The sequence below is a fragment of the Orbicella franksi genome, chromosome 11, assembly GCF_964199315.1.
Source record: "Orbicella franksi chromosome 11, jaOrbFran1.1, whole genome shotgun sequence".
Classification (NCBI taxonomy): Eukaryota; Metazoa; Cnidaria; class Anthozoa; order Scleractinia; family Merulinidae; genus Orbicella; species Orbicella franksi.
In genome coordinates, this window is record NC_138155.1 from 9,185,757 (window position 1) to 9,202,426 (window position 16,670).

Consider the following 16,670-nt stretch of genomic DNA (forward strand, 5'->3'; position numbering starts at 1 on the left):
TGTAATGGGGTGGCATGCTGAAAACTTTGAGCTCTGACTTAACCCCGTTTTAAATACCCAACTCTTTTTAGCCTCGCTTGACTGCACTTAAGAGAAAAACTAGGTGTGCAAAAAAACTTCCTTTTCTAACAGTACTCTTTAAGGATAATTTGTGATCGAAATATCAAAACACAAGCCTTATAAGTGATTTAACAACAAAAAATGGTAATAACGCGTTCTTTATTCTGAGGAATCGCATGTACTCTTTTGTGGCCGAGAACTGGGCCCGCTGGCCGATAACTGGGCCCACGAACGAAGCCTCCATTTTCGTTATTATTCGGGAGAAAACAGCGTTGAGCAGTCGATAGCTCTACATGTGTAAACTGAATGCTGAAGCTAGTTATCAGTGAAATTTTAAGTCCTTACGGCTATTCCAAGGTAAGAAATACAAGTTTACGTTTTTTGTGGCCAAGAACTGGGCCCCATACGGTACCGTTAAAATGGCAGGATGGGAATGTTGTTTGATAGTCGAGACATTATAACCCAGCTAAGGTAAACATATTTATATTGTTTTATGCTTAAGTCGTGCTGATATTCCTGTGATATTTCGAATTGAAGTGATTTAATGACCAAAACAACGGTAGCACTTTTGGTCACGCATTCTACTGCTGGCGTTATTTTAATTTTTTGTGTGTGTGATTTGAATAATTTTTTGACGAGTGCCTAATCATTTGCCCAAACTAAACTTTACATATATTGAAAGACCTATCCTAGTATAGTTAGAATCTAAAATCTTGTGGAATTCCGAGACATGGCACATGGTCAAAATGACAATTATTTTCACCGACTGACTAACTCAATTTTGGAGAACACTCTGGTTTTGTTTACCGTCAAATAATTAGATTAATCCAATATTCTTGAAACTGTCCTGTTTTAGACAAGGAATAGTTCTGCAATAAGCTGTTTGTATCACAACTTTTCTGCGCTCAATGGTTGTGAAATGCGAATCGAATGAAAATGGTCGATTTTCAGCCGATTTTCAGCCTAGTTGGGACTCTGAAGGTTAAATCGAAAATGTCGTTTTTCTCGGAAAGACAAAGCTATTTCAAGGGAAAAAACTACAGCCTGTTTGCACTCTTGCTAGGGGTTAGCTATATGCAAAAGACGAGTAAATTTGAATTTTCTAGCCTTGCCGAAGAAATTTGATTTTGTTTGATTTTTTGTGGAAATTTGGTCTTAAATGTTATTCAGTGAATTATCAGTAAGGTAGAAAGAGGTTTTTTTTTTTTCGAGTGGGACGCAAACTGTATATAGACTTCTAGCACTGAGAAGCTTCAATACTGCAAAGGTAAAGGATAATTTTTCAGAGTTACACCACAGGAAGTAATTTCTTTTGTGTGTTTATTTGCACAGCAAGCCACTCGTGACCTCGCGTAAGCACATTTCACACTCACGAAGGTTATGAAACGGAAACGGTAAATACGACACTAGAGAAAGCTAAAGTTAATTATATGACTCATGTCATATTGAGTTAAATAAGGAAACCGGTCGACGCGACGCAACTTCCCGGACTTGAGTCTAGTTCCTTGTGCGCTTCAACAACTTCCCATATAAGTGCCAGGTAACTCAACGGCTAGATTCAAGTTATTGACAACCAGCAACTGAGGGCAAGATGACTGTTCCTCTATATCTGTTCTTTCTACATTTAGTTGCGCTGCAAGCCTCAGCTGACCTCGCTATAGAGCATTCCTTTTTTGCTGCTCTGGATGAAGAGCAAAATGTGAATCTCTACTGGAATGTTAGCACTGAAGAAAAAGAGATATATTTCACGATAGAAGCTAAAACGACTGGATGGATTGGGTTTGGAATCTCCAGTGGACAAGGCAAGATGGAAGGAGCTGATATTGTAATAGGCTGGGTGAAAGATGGCAAAACTTACTTTAAGGTGAGTAAATGTATGCTGGTATGAGGAAAAACAAAAACGGAAAATTGGCCATTACAAAATACTACTGCGACTTCTTTGAAAACTTTCCAACGGTTCGCCCAAACTTCTATGCATGGTTCAACGCCGGTTAACAATATTTTCACGTACTGATTGATACAATAACAAACACGAAGCTTGCCTTACTCCTTAATATAACGCGAATATTTAATTTCAGGCGTCAGTATTCACTTGCGTGGCGTGTCTAACAAGGAGGGTTGTTGAATGCTCCCGAACTGAGTTTGATGATCTAAGAGCTAAGGTGGCGAACGAGCCGAGACTCAGAAAGTCATTTGGCGAGAGACGTAACGTTCTAGGCCTTATCAATAGACTACTCTCTTGGCTTTATAGCCGGGAGCTGTAAATGTTGTCGGATCGACTCGACCCGTCACGGTTCAGACTCACAGGAAGTCGTTTCAGGAGAAACGTAGAAAATTCCAGCATAGCATTAATTGAAGAAGCGGAGCAGGGTAGAAATGTGTCAGTATGGACTCGATTCAACCAGGATCATCACGACCCTCTGATGAAAAGTCGGCTCGACTCAAATCATTTCGCGCAAGAACTTAAGCGTAACGTTGAAGATCAAGCAGAGGAGGGATGTTGTAATGCAAATGACACGTAAATTATTCAAGGCTGCGCGAAATTAAAGAGAAGAACAAAAAATTAGAAAATCAATGGGAAAGGCGTGACCACCGTTTTATTTGTTTGACACTTACATGAAAGAGTACAGCGAATGTTGTGTACATACGTCACGTGCGCAGCATGCGTCAAATTTTCGCATTAGGTCGCATTATGGGAAATTTGCGGCGAGCGCAAAAATAATATAGTGGGAGGGGGTTAAGTGCTTCTTCCTCCCCCCAGGCCAGATTTTGATCAGTGTCACTAACAGTAGTAGTCCCGGGTGAATCATTAACTTTATGTGTAATCGTGGCTGTGTTGTAGGATAGACATGCGGATGGTCGAGTGATGCCAGAGGTCGATTCACAGCAGGACTATGAGTTGATTTCACTGAAGGAGGAGGACGGAAAAACCATTATGAAGATAAAAAGAAAGTTTGACACTTGTGATTCAGAGGACAACAAAATTGAGGTAAGTTGGTTGAGTTTTAATTTCTTTTTTTTCCATTTCTCTAATTCTTGGCCAAGAAAATCAGGTCTTGCACCTGGAAGCTTTGATGTTATTATCGTGTGTAAATTAAAGTCTTATGTACACTGTATGCTGCAACGCAAGGAAATTCCAGTGGCAAGTTTCAAAGCATACTCTCGAATATTTTACATGACTATTTGAAACCTTGCCACAAGAAAGGCAATGGCCATTACAATGAGTGCAGAACACGATGGGAAGGTCGGGTGTGAGTCAACAGCGACTTTGCTGTATTCTGTTTGACTGCATTTTCTACGGCTTCGAATGTTACGTGATAAGTAAAACTACTTATCCCCACAAGTGAGTGGAAAGGGGATGCTGGAGCAGTGTTCCTGGCTTATTCGTACATTTATCTCGCTATACGTCTAGTTAAAGAGTGAAATATAAACGGGAAACGTTGACTGCTTGCATCCATAGATCGCTTGAAATCTGCCTCAGGCTTCCCCATCATTCGACGTCTTTCTTCTGGGATAGAGGAATGGACACTAGACAATATTGATTTTAAAACTTACATTGTTCAGCGTGCCATAACCAAACAAATGCCTTGGGCATATGCGTCGTGTACTACTAACCGAGAACTCAAATGTTTTTGAGTTAAGAGAACAAAAAAATCATTGTTTGAAACGTAACTGGCCTTTAACTCGCTTTCGGGGTTACACCACTTTTGAATAACTTTAACTCGCTTTTGTAACAGGTGTTTCACCACATGAGTCAGATAAATCATCTGGTTTAGTACTATTGTTTTAAATATGTTTTTTCCAGGCTGGAACGACCAAAGTTATTTATGCCTATCACCCAGATGATCCTACTTCAGAGGATGAAATTCCAATGCACAGCCCTCAAAACAGGGGAGCTAGAAGCCTGATGCTGCTCAACAGTCTTGAAAAAGTGCCAACTTTACCATCGGACACTGAAACTTTCCTATTGAGACACAACAGGGTAAGTCTTTGATCCTGTACAATTTGAGATCAGTTTTTGTTTTTGTTTTTTTTCTCTAATACAATTGTTCTAAGAAAAGAGCTTAAGGGACAAAGTTACCCTGTTCCTTTAACCCTCGGACGTAAATGGGTTGGGAGTGGTTACCAAGCGAGCGTCGGATCAAGGTTATAGAAAAGGGACGGAGAAAGGGGATGGTATATGAAAGGGCTACCTTTTCTGCCAGAAACGCAGTAGCGGGTCTAGGGGAGCTTCCTCTTCCCCACCCCCGGCTTATTTTGGTTACAAAAAGAAAAAATCACAGAACGAAGAAAAACCAGTAGGCCAAGCAAAACAAAACCGCCCTAAGTTTTTCAAGTCCGTCGTTTGTAATCCGTGTTAATCGTCTCTATCCTTAACCATCCCTGTCCCTTTATAGTTTATTATTGTCTTTGGTGTTTTTCTGTCTCAGCTAACTGCTATTATTATGTCCCCTTCAATTTGAAAGTAATTTTGTACATAGCCACAATAACTCCTTGACTGAGTTTCTAAGGTGGCTGTAAACAGCTTCTAGCACTTTCCAAGACGTAGATTTTGATGGGTCATTCTTATCACTCTTAATCTGTTGATGCCACAATCATGGTACGGAAAACTGCCTTTACATAGCTAAAGACGTTACTATCATTTTTGTGACACCAAATGTTACCATACAAACAGTATGGCCTGCTAAAAACACCCTTTAATTTTAATTTCAAATCCTGCACGGTGAAACCTTTTTTTCATAAGTGAATTTTGAAAATCAGGATAAGACGCAGCTATTGCAAAATTTAAAAGAAATCTGTAGGTGGGGTTCAGAGCCACCTTAAATTTTCCAAAATTGAATGTGGCTTCTGTTATGTCACGAAAATGATAACAACGTATTTACCATTGATTGGACAGCTTTTTGATACCATGATTGTAGCATCAACTAATAAAGAGTAATAAAAATGACCCTTCAGAAAGTGCTGGAAATTGTCTTAATTAAGTTAATTACCATTCCTAACCAGAAAAAATAAGACATAACTATTTGCACCCCTTTCACAATCATACGGGCGGCCCTGAGGAGAACTAAGAGAGTTAGTGTAAAGAACTGGCTGCTCTATTATATAAATATATGCTTGTTATTTTCGTGACTAAATTTTTCAGACCGTCGTGTCAGCCAGCCGCACCACCTACAAGTGCCGAGTATTCGAGATGCCTAAATTCAATGAAGTACGCCACATCGTAAAGGTGTGTTTAATATAATACCAGGTGTAAGAAAATGCTTAGGTTAGCAACAAGCAAGTATTCGACAACAACGAACAAAGTTCAACCTAGAATATTGTTTTCTGCTCTGGAGTAACGATACTATAATTTCCTTAAAAGTGGAACCGAACTTCATCAGCCGCAATTTTAACATGTAAATGTAAATGTTTATTAGAAACTGGAGTACAGGTAGAGAAACATGTTTCGAGGAATTCCTCGGCTTTTCATGAACATTGCTAGCTCACGTGAGATTCAATGAATTCCAGAAAAACAAAAGTTCTTGCGACGGAAAGAAACACGTTCAAACGTCGCACAAACGAGGCAATTAAGATCCCGGGTTACAAGAGTCTTCTTTGAACAGAGAGAACGGCTTCCAATTAATCAAAAATCTATGACATCATTCTACCCCCGGTAGAGACCCTAATGAACGTGATATAACTCTTCTTAGCATTCACACCTTTTTGGATGATGAAATTCGGTTGATAAGAACTAAATATTCTACTTTTAAACCAGTTTTTTTTAGCTCTGAACAAAGAAAATTAGTTTATATTTTAATAAGGACCAAAGTTATTAGTGACCTTATATAGAAGATTTTTGTCGCGCTAAGCAATCTATACTTGTTAAACAACACTTTTAAGTAAATGGTATACCATGCTGGTGGGCAACGTCTATCCAGCTGTATTCTAATTGGCTGTGTTTTCTATATAACGTGTTATCAATGATTTTATAAAGTTCATGGTAGGTATTTTATTTTAGTTACATGCTCATGACAATGAGTGACACACTCGATAAAAATTGTTATAAACGAGCTTAAAATCAAAATGTGGCAAGAACAAGAAGTGGCACACGAGCCATTAGACTTACGTCCTTACCACATTTTGACATCCTCTGTAATCTAGAACCGAATATACCGCATCAGCATTGAATATACTTGTTTTATATAATATTGAAACCAAAAAATTAAAAGTAAGAACCAAATAAAATGCCAGAATAATTCGACTTAATAATATTTCTGCCTCCGTTTCCAAATCAGGTCGAGCCTGTTATCCAGGCAGGCCACGAGGGAATGGTTCATCACATGTTGTTGTACGAGTGTCGAGATGATTTCAAAAGAGAGTACTTGAACTACTCTGGTGAATGTTACGGTCCTAACATGCCTCCGGCGATCACTCAGTGTGCTGGATCTGCAGCCATTGCGGCTTGGGCCATTGGTGGAAAAGTAAGCAGTCTAGAATACTATGGATATTTAAATGCACGAGCGATGCACTGCAAAATAGGAGGGACCATACTTTCCCCCTGGTGTTACAAAGTCTAGTATACGAGCGGTACACTGCACGAATGGTACAATGTAAAATAGAAGGGTCTTTGCTTTCCCCCTGGTGTTACAAAGTCTAGCAGACGAGTGGTATACTGCACGAATAGTACTCTGTAAAATAGGAGGGTTCCTACACTTTCCCCCTGTGGTTACAAAGTCTAGTATCCGAGCCGTACACTGCACGACTTGTACACTGTAAAATAGGAGGGTCTATACTTTTCCCCTGGTGTTACGAAGGCTAGTATACAAGCGGTACACTGCACGAGTGGTACGCTGTAAAATTATCGGAGGATCCATACTTCGCCCTTGTGTTACAAACGGGGATTTAGCATCCCGCCTGAATATTAAATCCGCCCACTCGGTAGAGTGGGGGACGTCAGTCAGTGTAAATTGCACAATTCAAGGAGAATGACTGCACTGAGAAGTGCCTGGCGGTACATCCAAACCGCTGGCCTTGAGATTATTCGTTGGTTCTCTTTCTTAAAGTAAAAACAAGCTTTTGATCTTGTTTTCAAGGAGTTTTATTACCCTGAGGATGCTGGTTTTCCAATCGGAAAAGCTGATAGCCCAAAGGTGCTTATACTGGAGATGCATTACGATAATCCTGAAAACAAACCAGGTAATCTATTTTAAAAAATTGTATTGAATTCTTTAATAGCGTTCTGATGAAAATGAGATGTGTATCAATGTTGATTTTATGAAAACGGAGAGAGCCTTTTAAGATCTCTTTCAAATAGCCTTGCAGCGATCAAATCTACTTGACAAAGCATAACACACAGTGCTGTTGTTGTTTAGGGATAACAGACAGTTCAGGCCTGAGGTTCTACCACACCAAACAATTAAGGAAGTATGATGCTGGGGTGATGACGGTAGGAGCAATGGTTGTAGATTTCATGATAATTCCACCAAGACAGAAAAGTTGGGAAACCACGGGTGTCTGCTCAAAGGAATGTACACAAGAGGTAAAAATATCAAAAATAAATTATAATATTTGAGAGGAAGCCACATCAGCTTTAGCTGGTTTTCAGGCGGGTACTCTATCCTTGTGGAATTGAAATTTGGACATGTTAGTTTTTGTGGAGGGAAGCAAACCGGAGAACCGGATGAAAAAACTCAGAGCAAAGCAAGAACCAACAACAAACGCAACCCACATATTGCACTGGGCGGGAATCGAATCCGGGCCACATTGATGGGAGGCGAACACTCTCACCACTGTGCTATCCCTGCCCCTCTACCTGTTAAAAATGTGATCAATATTGGTAGTATTAGGTCTGGAGGTGTGTAACCTTTACGTTACAGACTGCGAAGCGCGAGTCTGACTACAGACATAATATAAATGCAAAAATTTCAGCAAGCTGATTGGCAGAGAGCACGTCAATTAATCCCAAATAGTGCAGAAAGTTGACATTGATAGCACAAAGTTAAAGTGAGTGCAGAGAGTTAAAATTAAATTGCATTTATGTTATTAACAAGTAATCAAGCGATTTTTCTCCTGGAATTTGGATTAATTAAGTACTCGTAAATTTTTTCAAAGACTGCAAATTAAACTTGTTCTACTGGCTTGCTTTTTTGTTTTGTTTTGTTTTTTTGTTTCGGTCTTTGAAAATTTTACTTGTGCTTATTTATTCCAAGTTACACTCGAAATCATTTGATTACCTGTACAAATAGACCTCTTCCAGTTATGACGCCAACAGTAAATACAAGGGCTATAAAACGCCATAACCAACTGGTTTCAGCTACAATTTTAATAGGGTAAGGAAAAGTAAATTACAAGCGTCCCCCTTCCTTGGCCTGAATAGTTTTTTGTTGTTGTTGTTTGTTTTTTTGTTACTTTATGGCAAGAAATATCACTCAAAACAATGCTTTCTTAGACCTGCTTATCTTCTTCTGTTAGCTTCAAAATATTTGGATTGATATTATGTGTTCACTGTACCTTTCAATAACACGGAAAACCAGAAGTTTAAAACCTAGCTGTAAATTTCGATTCCCTTAATCATAGTTTGTTTCCCTTTCTCTTTTCTCTGAACTGAAGGGATTTAAAGACTCCACGCTTCCTACAGGAGGAATAAATATCTTTGCTACCTTGTTGCACACTCATCTAGCAGGTAGATGTCATATTTCAATAGAAAAGTGCTTTTGATAACTGTTAGTACTGTATGGCACTATTTTACCGAACGTATAGTTTAGCTAATAATTAATAACAATCGAATTGTATAAAGATTGAGCTCGGGGCATGTTAAAATACAAGCAATTGTGTCCATAAGGATTTTCTTTTCAAACAGGATCCAAAAGTTGTTTTAATTACACTTAAAACGAAAATAATTTTTTTCGGGCTAACCTTTGTTGTGCTTTGCAACCTTCTCAAATTCCATATCCTAGAGGGTCTTGGTACCTATCTACCCACCTACCTACCTACCTACCTACCTACCTACCTGCTGGTCTGGCTGCCTGTCTACCTACCTACTAAGGCTCGCGCGCCTACTTAACTACCTGCCGGCCTACCTACCTACAGTGTACCTACTTACCTAACGATCTACTTACCTACCTGCCACACTGTACCTACCTAGCTGCCTACCCTGACTGTCTTTGTACTGATTCTACCTTCTTAACCTTCTAACCACACTTTTTTTTTTTCCCAAGGCCGCAGAACCTGGCTTCGTCACCTGAGAAATGGTAGAGAGCTGCCTGATATAGTCAGAGATGAGCATTACGATTTTAATTTTCAGGTGAGTATTTAACCATTTTCTGTTTTCAGGTTCTGATTGTTTTGTTGTTGTTGTTTTAACCCTCGGACGCACAAGCTAACTCATACCTCCACCATGGTACAAGAAGGGAGGAGTGGGTGGAACCTCCCTCCCCTCTTAGGTTTTGTTCTGTTAAGGCAGAGCGAAATAAATTTACATTAATTAGATAGCCCTGCGCTTGCCCTACAATACGGTACTATTTCTGTTGCTTATGACGTCAAATGACGTCATTGAACCCTCCATCTTGGATTTTTCTATTTTCTTAAAAGTCAAGAAATAACGGAAATTAGCACAAAATCAAGCTTCAATGCTTATAAAATGTACTAATTCACGAGTTTCCTCAATTTGACTAAGAAAACTGGAAAAACCTACAGAAATATCTCAAAAAAGTGATTTTTGGCCAGACCTACATAAAATTTGATGGTTGCCATGGTAACGTCAAATATGATGGACACGCACATGACATATCAAAGTTTTCGCAGAGAATGAAGGAACATCTACTGAAAGTTTCAGCCCGTTAGAGTAAATCGTCTTTTCAAAATTTTGAAAAAACCTTCTGGGTATGTGGGTGGCATCTACCCGCCTTTGACGTCCGAGGGTTAAGAAAGACAACAGCGAATCTTTTTTTGTAACTGATGTATAACAAAGCCATTTAAGAGAGTAAATTCTCAAGAGAGAAATTAAAGTGAATTCCATCTCAAGTTATTTTTAGATGTGATCTTCGGTTCTCTCTTAGATAATAGTACAACGCGCGTTGCGTGGAATATGAAGATGCGCGTAAAGCCAACTGGCTTTTCTAGATGAGTAAAGACTGTTTACAGCCTCTGTATTTACGCACGCGAAAGAAAAAGCGAGCGCGAAGCGCGCAGGGGTGGGGGGTGGGGGGGGGGGGGGTGGGGTTTGCGAGCGATGAGTAAAATGTGAGTCACATGCAGGATTGGCCCTTTCGAGACCCTTCGGGGATTTCTGAGGCTAAGAGTGATCTAAAAATGTTTTGACATAGGAAACCTTAGAAACAACTCCCTTTCTCTTCATCTTATCATTATCCTTTATAAATTCTCTACTATCGATTTCTATATCTGGATTTAATCGCACTTGTACAAGTAATGTATTGGGAAATGTTCCTTTATTTTCGATTCTTGGAAATAGGAATATCAACTGCTGCAAAAGGAGGTCCACGTTGCTTCGGTGAGTGGTAGCATCTTCTATAACCTTAACTAGCTAGCTAAAAATATATTTGATGTTACAACCATGTATTTCGAAATTAGCTTGTAAAAGTATCGAATATAGAATAGACGTTCCAGTCCTCTTTAAAGCAGCAATGTCTCGATATTAATTGTCTTTTCTTTTTTTCTTCTGGTGTAGAACATAACTTCAAATATTCTATTTTATGTAAACTGCTGAGGGGAGTACAAATCGCAGCTAGGTTTTCAAGACATGACAACGTATTTGAAAGTCTGCTAGACGTTTTCAAGTTGGCATCACAACATCAGCACTGCTTGTGTAACATAATAGCACCCGGCCAATTTCTGGGTTTGGTGCACTCAGTTAGTAATTAACTTTTAAGAAAGCTCGACCAATATTTTTAGGTTTCCACCAATGTTTATATGTCTTTGGGGTTTCTATTTCGAAGTCGTGCCCTTGATAAAACTGATGATGAGCGACAAACTTGAGAATTCCATTAAATGCGGATGTGCGGTTTCTTAAACTCCATCTTCACTGCTGTTTTGTGCGGACAATCTTATATCTAATCATGATGGGGATATTTTTGTTGGCAGGGTGACTCCCTGGAAAACGTTTGTATTTATAACACAGAGGATCGGACGACAGTTACAAAGGTAAGTAAGTAACAAGCAAATAGAAAGTTCTGGATCTTCGGGTTATCGATACCGATCAAAGAGAATTCTATATCTTCAGTCAAAGAGCCCTTCTGGGAAAATGTCAGCCCTGCATGTGGGTCTTGACAATACAGGTTATCAATGACTGGCTCGGAAATCAGTACTAAGAGATCGATGACTTCACGATTGAAGTCATGTAAGGAGAAGAATTCTAGAAACTTACTGTAACACGGTCTACAAGTAAGTTTTGAAAGATAATAGTCTGGCAATGGTGGATTTTTCTTTTCCCTCTACACTGTCCTACATTACACTCTTATCAGTTCACACTAGCAACAAAACATGCGTTGAGCCTGAAAATGAGAATGTTTCAATTTTAATAAAACAAGTTTCTCAAAAACAATTTTGTAGCTCAGTGCATTGTCTAGATTCAATGAAAGCCGTCCGTTTCAAAAAACAAATGGATAACTTTTAAAAGCGGCTTTACAGATTTCCCAATGACATGGAATATTCACAGGTACTTAAACCGTAAAATGGGGCGAGAACTTGCTTTTCAGTTTAATCTCCCTTGTTAATCTTAACGACTTGTTCGCCGCCATGCTTAATATTCACGCTTAACATTTTCGGGGACGTTACGAAGGTAGAATAAGCTTAAGAAAAAAAAAAAATGTCCAAACTCAAACCCAGACCTCTGCAAAGAGTAGTGTTTGATTTTGAGTGAAAATAAATGTCAATCGGCTCAGCTAAACCTACCTAGTTCTCAAGCATGCCTCTTAAAGTCGGAAAAAATAACAAATGTTTCAAACAAACCCAGGAGGCTAAAAATCCCAACTGGTGGTAGGGAGACCAACTGGTTATTTACAAACATGATCTCGGAGTGGAACCAGGGTCAACGAGAAGCAACTCCAGTTTAGTGGTCAGAGAGGTCGTTGAACCCGTGCCACCCATATTTCAAGTCCGGCGCACTAACCATTCGGTCATGCTACTTCTAATGATTGTCTATTATCTTATTTCAGGCAGGACTTGGAACTACCGAGGAGATGTGTCTATCATATGTCATGTACTATCCTAAAGTCAACCTAACAGCCTGTCGGTCCACTGACACCACGGGGTTCTTTTCATGGCGTGGGAGATACATTAAGTAAGTCTTCCACGCCCGACCCTTGTGTTTGCAATTGATAGAGTGGAATCAGCTAGTCTTAAGGTCCAATTGACACTGTCTTCCTTTGCCTTAATCAACTACGATTTTATAAGTTGCGGAGTATTTCACTGCCGACCGCGGAGGCTTGATTTCCACTGCACTTTTCATTCCGTCCCTTCGGGAGAGGAGAGCGAACTCATTTCCCTAACAGCCGTTCGCTGGTAATCGAGCCTACCGTAGACGCAGTCCAACGGTCTCTTAGAAACGCAAACCCAAAAAATAAATCAAGCCATTTGCGTATTGTCTATATACCTGTTAAACTGGTAATTTCACCATTTAGATAATTACAATCTTTTTCCTTGTACAGAGAAGGCGACGATATGTCGAAAGCCAGTTTTTGGGCTGACAAGGTGAACACAGGGCTGAAAGAAGCATACCGAGATTCCAAACAAGTAGACGTCTTTTGTAATGGTATCGGAAATGCGCAATTGCCGGTAATTACGTTCTTTATCTCTAAGTGCCACAATTGATGCTTTCTGTATGTAGACTGAAGAGCAGACTTTGCGATTTGATTTGTTTAGCAAGACTTTCGCATACTTTGCCAAAGGAACCAAGGTAGTTTTTTTGTGGGATCGCTCTTTCCGAAAACAGAAAGAAAAAAAAAATAAATAAATCGAGTGAAAATGAACTCTGAAAATGTCACGGTTGCATAACAACACCTGGCAGAATAATGAACCATCAACGTTTTCTCGTGACGTTGGCTTTTCTGTCCTTCCTTTGAAATGATTTTTAGTGATTTTGTTTTGGTTAAAACTTTCCGTGCACCCCGAGTTTCGTTACGTCAGTTGAAGAAAAATACGCACTTTACGGTTTAGTTTTCAAGCCGTGAATAAATTAACTAAATTATGCCGGTGAGCAATTCACAGAAAGTAAAGTGTTCTTAACATTCCTTGTCGTCCTCTTGCAGGGTCTTTTTCGTAAGCGGAAACCCAAGCCAGTAATTACCGTGTCCAAGAAGCCTGAGTCTACCTGCCAAACCCCTCAAGGGGTTGATGAAGAATCCATGGGCAATAGGATCGCCCCAGGCTACCTCATCTTGCTGAGCTCACTCTTTTGCCTGGCTGTTGTCATCCGCTGACCAAGTAACATAGGGAGTTTAAGTAACCACCACGGCGACGCCGAGGACAGCGTCTATTAAAAATGTATTTATATTTTAAATACAATTACTTTTAATGATTGGAAAAATATTTATTTTGTTTCACGATAGTAAAACAATAATGCTTAGTTACAAAACGATGGTATAGCTAGATATCCTTAGGAACTAAAAACTTTTTAATACGAAATCTGATAGAAAATCGAGCAATTTCAGTTTTCAGTGGTTAAAAATCTGGTACCAGAATCACTTAAAGTATTTTACAGTTCTTTTTACATTTTCTTAAAGTTAAAGATATAAATAGTTGTCTGAAATAACACCGAAAACAATCTCCCGTGGGAACGAGAGAAAATGAATTTCAAAGTTCAGAAAAATTGTGCCAACACAGGTAAAATTTCATCATAAGTTTCATTTCACCAGTACTTTCATGTATTTCATACGATTTTCAACATCTCTTTTCGACGTTTGGTGTCGCTAGAAATGATTTTTTTTTTAGAGAGGATATTTAAACCAGTCGTAGAGAAGTTTGCAATACGATGTAAATAATCTTGGTAAAAAGTTTTGTCCACTTGTTGCTGGAACTTCTGGTGGATTCCGTCTTAATTAGCTGACTTCAAAATACACAGTATTTTGAAACGCGTCCACTCCAATGCTGGACTGAATCAAGCATTCAAAGATTTGCATTAGCCGTTTAGAAACCCATGTCACCCGGCTCATTATTCCTTACTTTAGGGTGTTTAGGAATATAATTTTTAGTTACCACCAGATTATGTACACTTTTTTGTGCCTAGGTAGAGCTTAGAGCTTTTTTTTTTTTTGGATATGATTCTTCAGGGACTGGTCGGTATTATTTCTGCCTTTTAAATTAATTTAGAAATGTATTGTTCCATTCTCACTCGTCATCTCAGTCATAAAATAGGATTAAAATGTACTCTGTATAAAAAGCAATACGTTTATCCCCTTATTTCTGCTCATACTGTACATCTTGCTAGCCTTATGCCTATAGTAACCTTGTATTAAAATTAACTGTTGAATTATTAAAGAAGAGAGAAGAGAGAGAGAAATAATAATAATAAAAAAAGATTATGTTAATTTTAAATCTATTGGCCAAATTCCTGACTCCACACATTTCCATCCTTTTTGGCGAGGCCATCATTGCCGGCGCAGGGATCATTTCCGGTTCCGAGATCATATCCGGTCCCGGGATCATATCCGATCCCGGGATCATGTCTGGTCCCGCGCCGGGATTATGTCCGGTCACGAGATCATGTCTGGTCCCGGGATCATTTTCGAGCCTGTACATCCTTGGTCTGGCTTCAATGATCTTACCCTTCGCGTAGAGTCAATTCGATCTTTCCTTAGTAAGTCCTATTTTGCGACTTATCTTGGAAAAATTTCTACTCGCTGGATATGATGACCTTTAGGGGTCCTTTGCCTATAGTTGTCAGTACTTAGTCATGATTACCATGGTAATAAATAAACAAACAAACAGACGAAATCTGAATAGCTTACATAAATCGATGGTCCGATCCGAAGATTGCCAAGACATCTTGCGCAAAAACAGTCTGATTTCTTTTTCTCAAAAGATCTTCGTAATGACTTTTGACGTAATGCGTTTCTGAAGATTTTTGATAACCACATTTGACAGAGCAATTTTAAGGCAACCATTAGGAATATTGATAAAGCCTGACACAGTTTTGTAGAATAACCCCTTATGATTGATACAATGCAGTAGTTTTGTTTCTACAGCCGAATTCGATGCTCGAGAAATTCGCTGGGAGCAACGTTGGTCGTGTTGGGTTTCTAGGCCGCTGTTTTCTCCCAAATAGATAAATTGCAGCGAAAATTTTAATCAGATAGGTTATGCTAGAACCTTTACATTCAGGTATATAGTTTTTGGTTAGCTTTAAAGTGCCATTAACCCCATATTTTTTTTTCTTCGCGAATGAAAATTTCCTTTTTCGCCTAATAACCACTGCGAAAAAATTATAGTTGAAGCTATTTTCCTTAATTTTACATGAATTTTTAAAGTCTGCAAAATTGCCCTTTTCCATGTTCACGACCGAGGAATAGTGGTGAATGGAACGAGTTGGCTCCTGACGTCATTTCGGGAATAACAATATTTTGTTTCCGAGAAGAATGTATGCGAAGATGCGATAGTGTGTGTCAAAAGCGTTCAGAATGTAATATGTGTTTTTGGAGGCTGTAGCAATACAGGATGCGTAGGAGAGAGTACTCCTTCTCTTTCAATACTTCTGTCTCGATGAAATTCGACCAGAAACGAGAAAAAGACCAACGAAGTGGGAAGTGGGAAGCGAGGAGCCATCTAGGATTTCTTCGATCTCGGGTTCGCCGCTGCTGTAAAACCTAGAGAATTTCATGGCCTGTATATTCTTGCCTATCTCTAGTGGAAAGCTTGACATTGTCAGGGAACTGCATAAGACACACATTTGGGATAAGCTAGAAGCCATCTGACTATTCCGAGCGCAAACGTTCCTCTGAGAGGGGAGGAAATTGCACGGTAAATTGAACGCATCTCGATTTTTGTACTCGAAACTTTTCTAAACGAATAGTAAACGAAACCTATGTCCTACAACAAGGCGATTAACATTGATGAGGCTTCGAACTGGTGAACTAGCTATGTATTTGTAGATTTTAATAAAAACAGACGCACGCCAGAGGTCGTAATCCGGACGTGTTTCTTAATAATGGCCGTTCCGAATAGAGAATTGTTTTGTTCTTTGAGCTTCGTCTTTGAGGAACGAAATATATCTGAACTACAAACGTACAATGGCTTAAGCATTCACAAATATATGAAGAAAGTGAAGCAAACGATTAAGATTCGACTTTATAGCTGCCGACGAGAGAACTCCGAGGTTATTAGCGAACGTAAAATGGACATTTCATTCAAAATAATAGCGAAGTAGAAATGTATTCATTTAAGTGATACTACACTGAACCTCTTTTCAAGATCTTGACGAAGGATTTTCCATTATTTACTAGTACGCAGAAATAGGCAAATTTCTGTAGCGGCCGGCTAAATAGCTATATGCGGACCCAAGGGGTATGATTTTGAGTCTAAAAAAAGGTATAGTTATTGAACAATTTCGTCTGAAATAGGGCATGTTATTACTATGGCTTGGCATCGGGTATTTTGTTTACAAGGGAGTATTTTTCCGC

General features: G+C 39.2%; 1 protein-coding gene across 1 annotated transcript; it reads left to right on the plus strand.

Moving 5' to 3' along the window:
- The first annotated feature begins 1,265 nt into the window (after nt 1-1,265).
- On the plus strand, nt 1,266-15,321 carry LOC145502376 (DBH-like monooxygenase protein 1). The gene is made up of 14 exons (XM_081481694.1): nt 1,266-1,924; nt 2,903-3,049; nt 3,866-4,042; nt 5,204-5,287; nt 6,336-6,521; nt 7,134-7,236; nt 7,413-7,579; nt 8,650-8,722; nt 9,258-9,343; nt 10,511-10,549; nt 11,140-11,199; nt 12,213-12,337; nt 12,705-12,831; nt 13,305-15,321. The coding sequence occupies exons 1-14, from the start codon at nt 1,652-1,654 to the stop codon at nt 13,473-13,475; spliced, it is 1,818 nt and encodes a 605-aa protein (XP_081337820.1). The 5' UTR covers nt 1,266-1,651; the 3' UTR covers nt 13,476-15,321.
- The last annotated feature ends 1,349 nt before the right edge of the window (nt 15,322-16,670 follow it).

What these genes read in the sequence shown, in the direction of transcription:
- LOC145502376 (XM_081481694.1), top strand. Translation starts at nt 1,652, where the DNA reads ATGACTGTTCCTCTATATCTGTTCTTTCTACATTTAGTTGCGCTGCAA. An exon ending in TAATCCTGAAAACAAACCAG is followed by an intron (nt 7,237 to 7,412) that starts GTAATCTATTTT and finishes GTTGTTGTTTAG; the next exon opens with GGATAACAGACAGTTCAGGC. An exon ending in TCGGAAATGCGCAATTGCCG is followed by an intron (nt 12,832 to 13,304) that starts GTAATTACGTTC and finishes GTCCTCTTGCAG; the next exon opens with GGTCTTTTTCGTAAGCGGAA.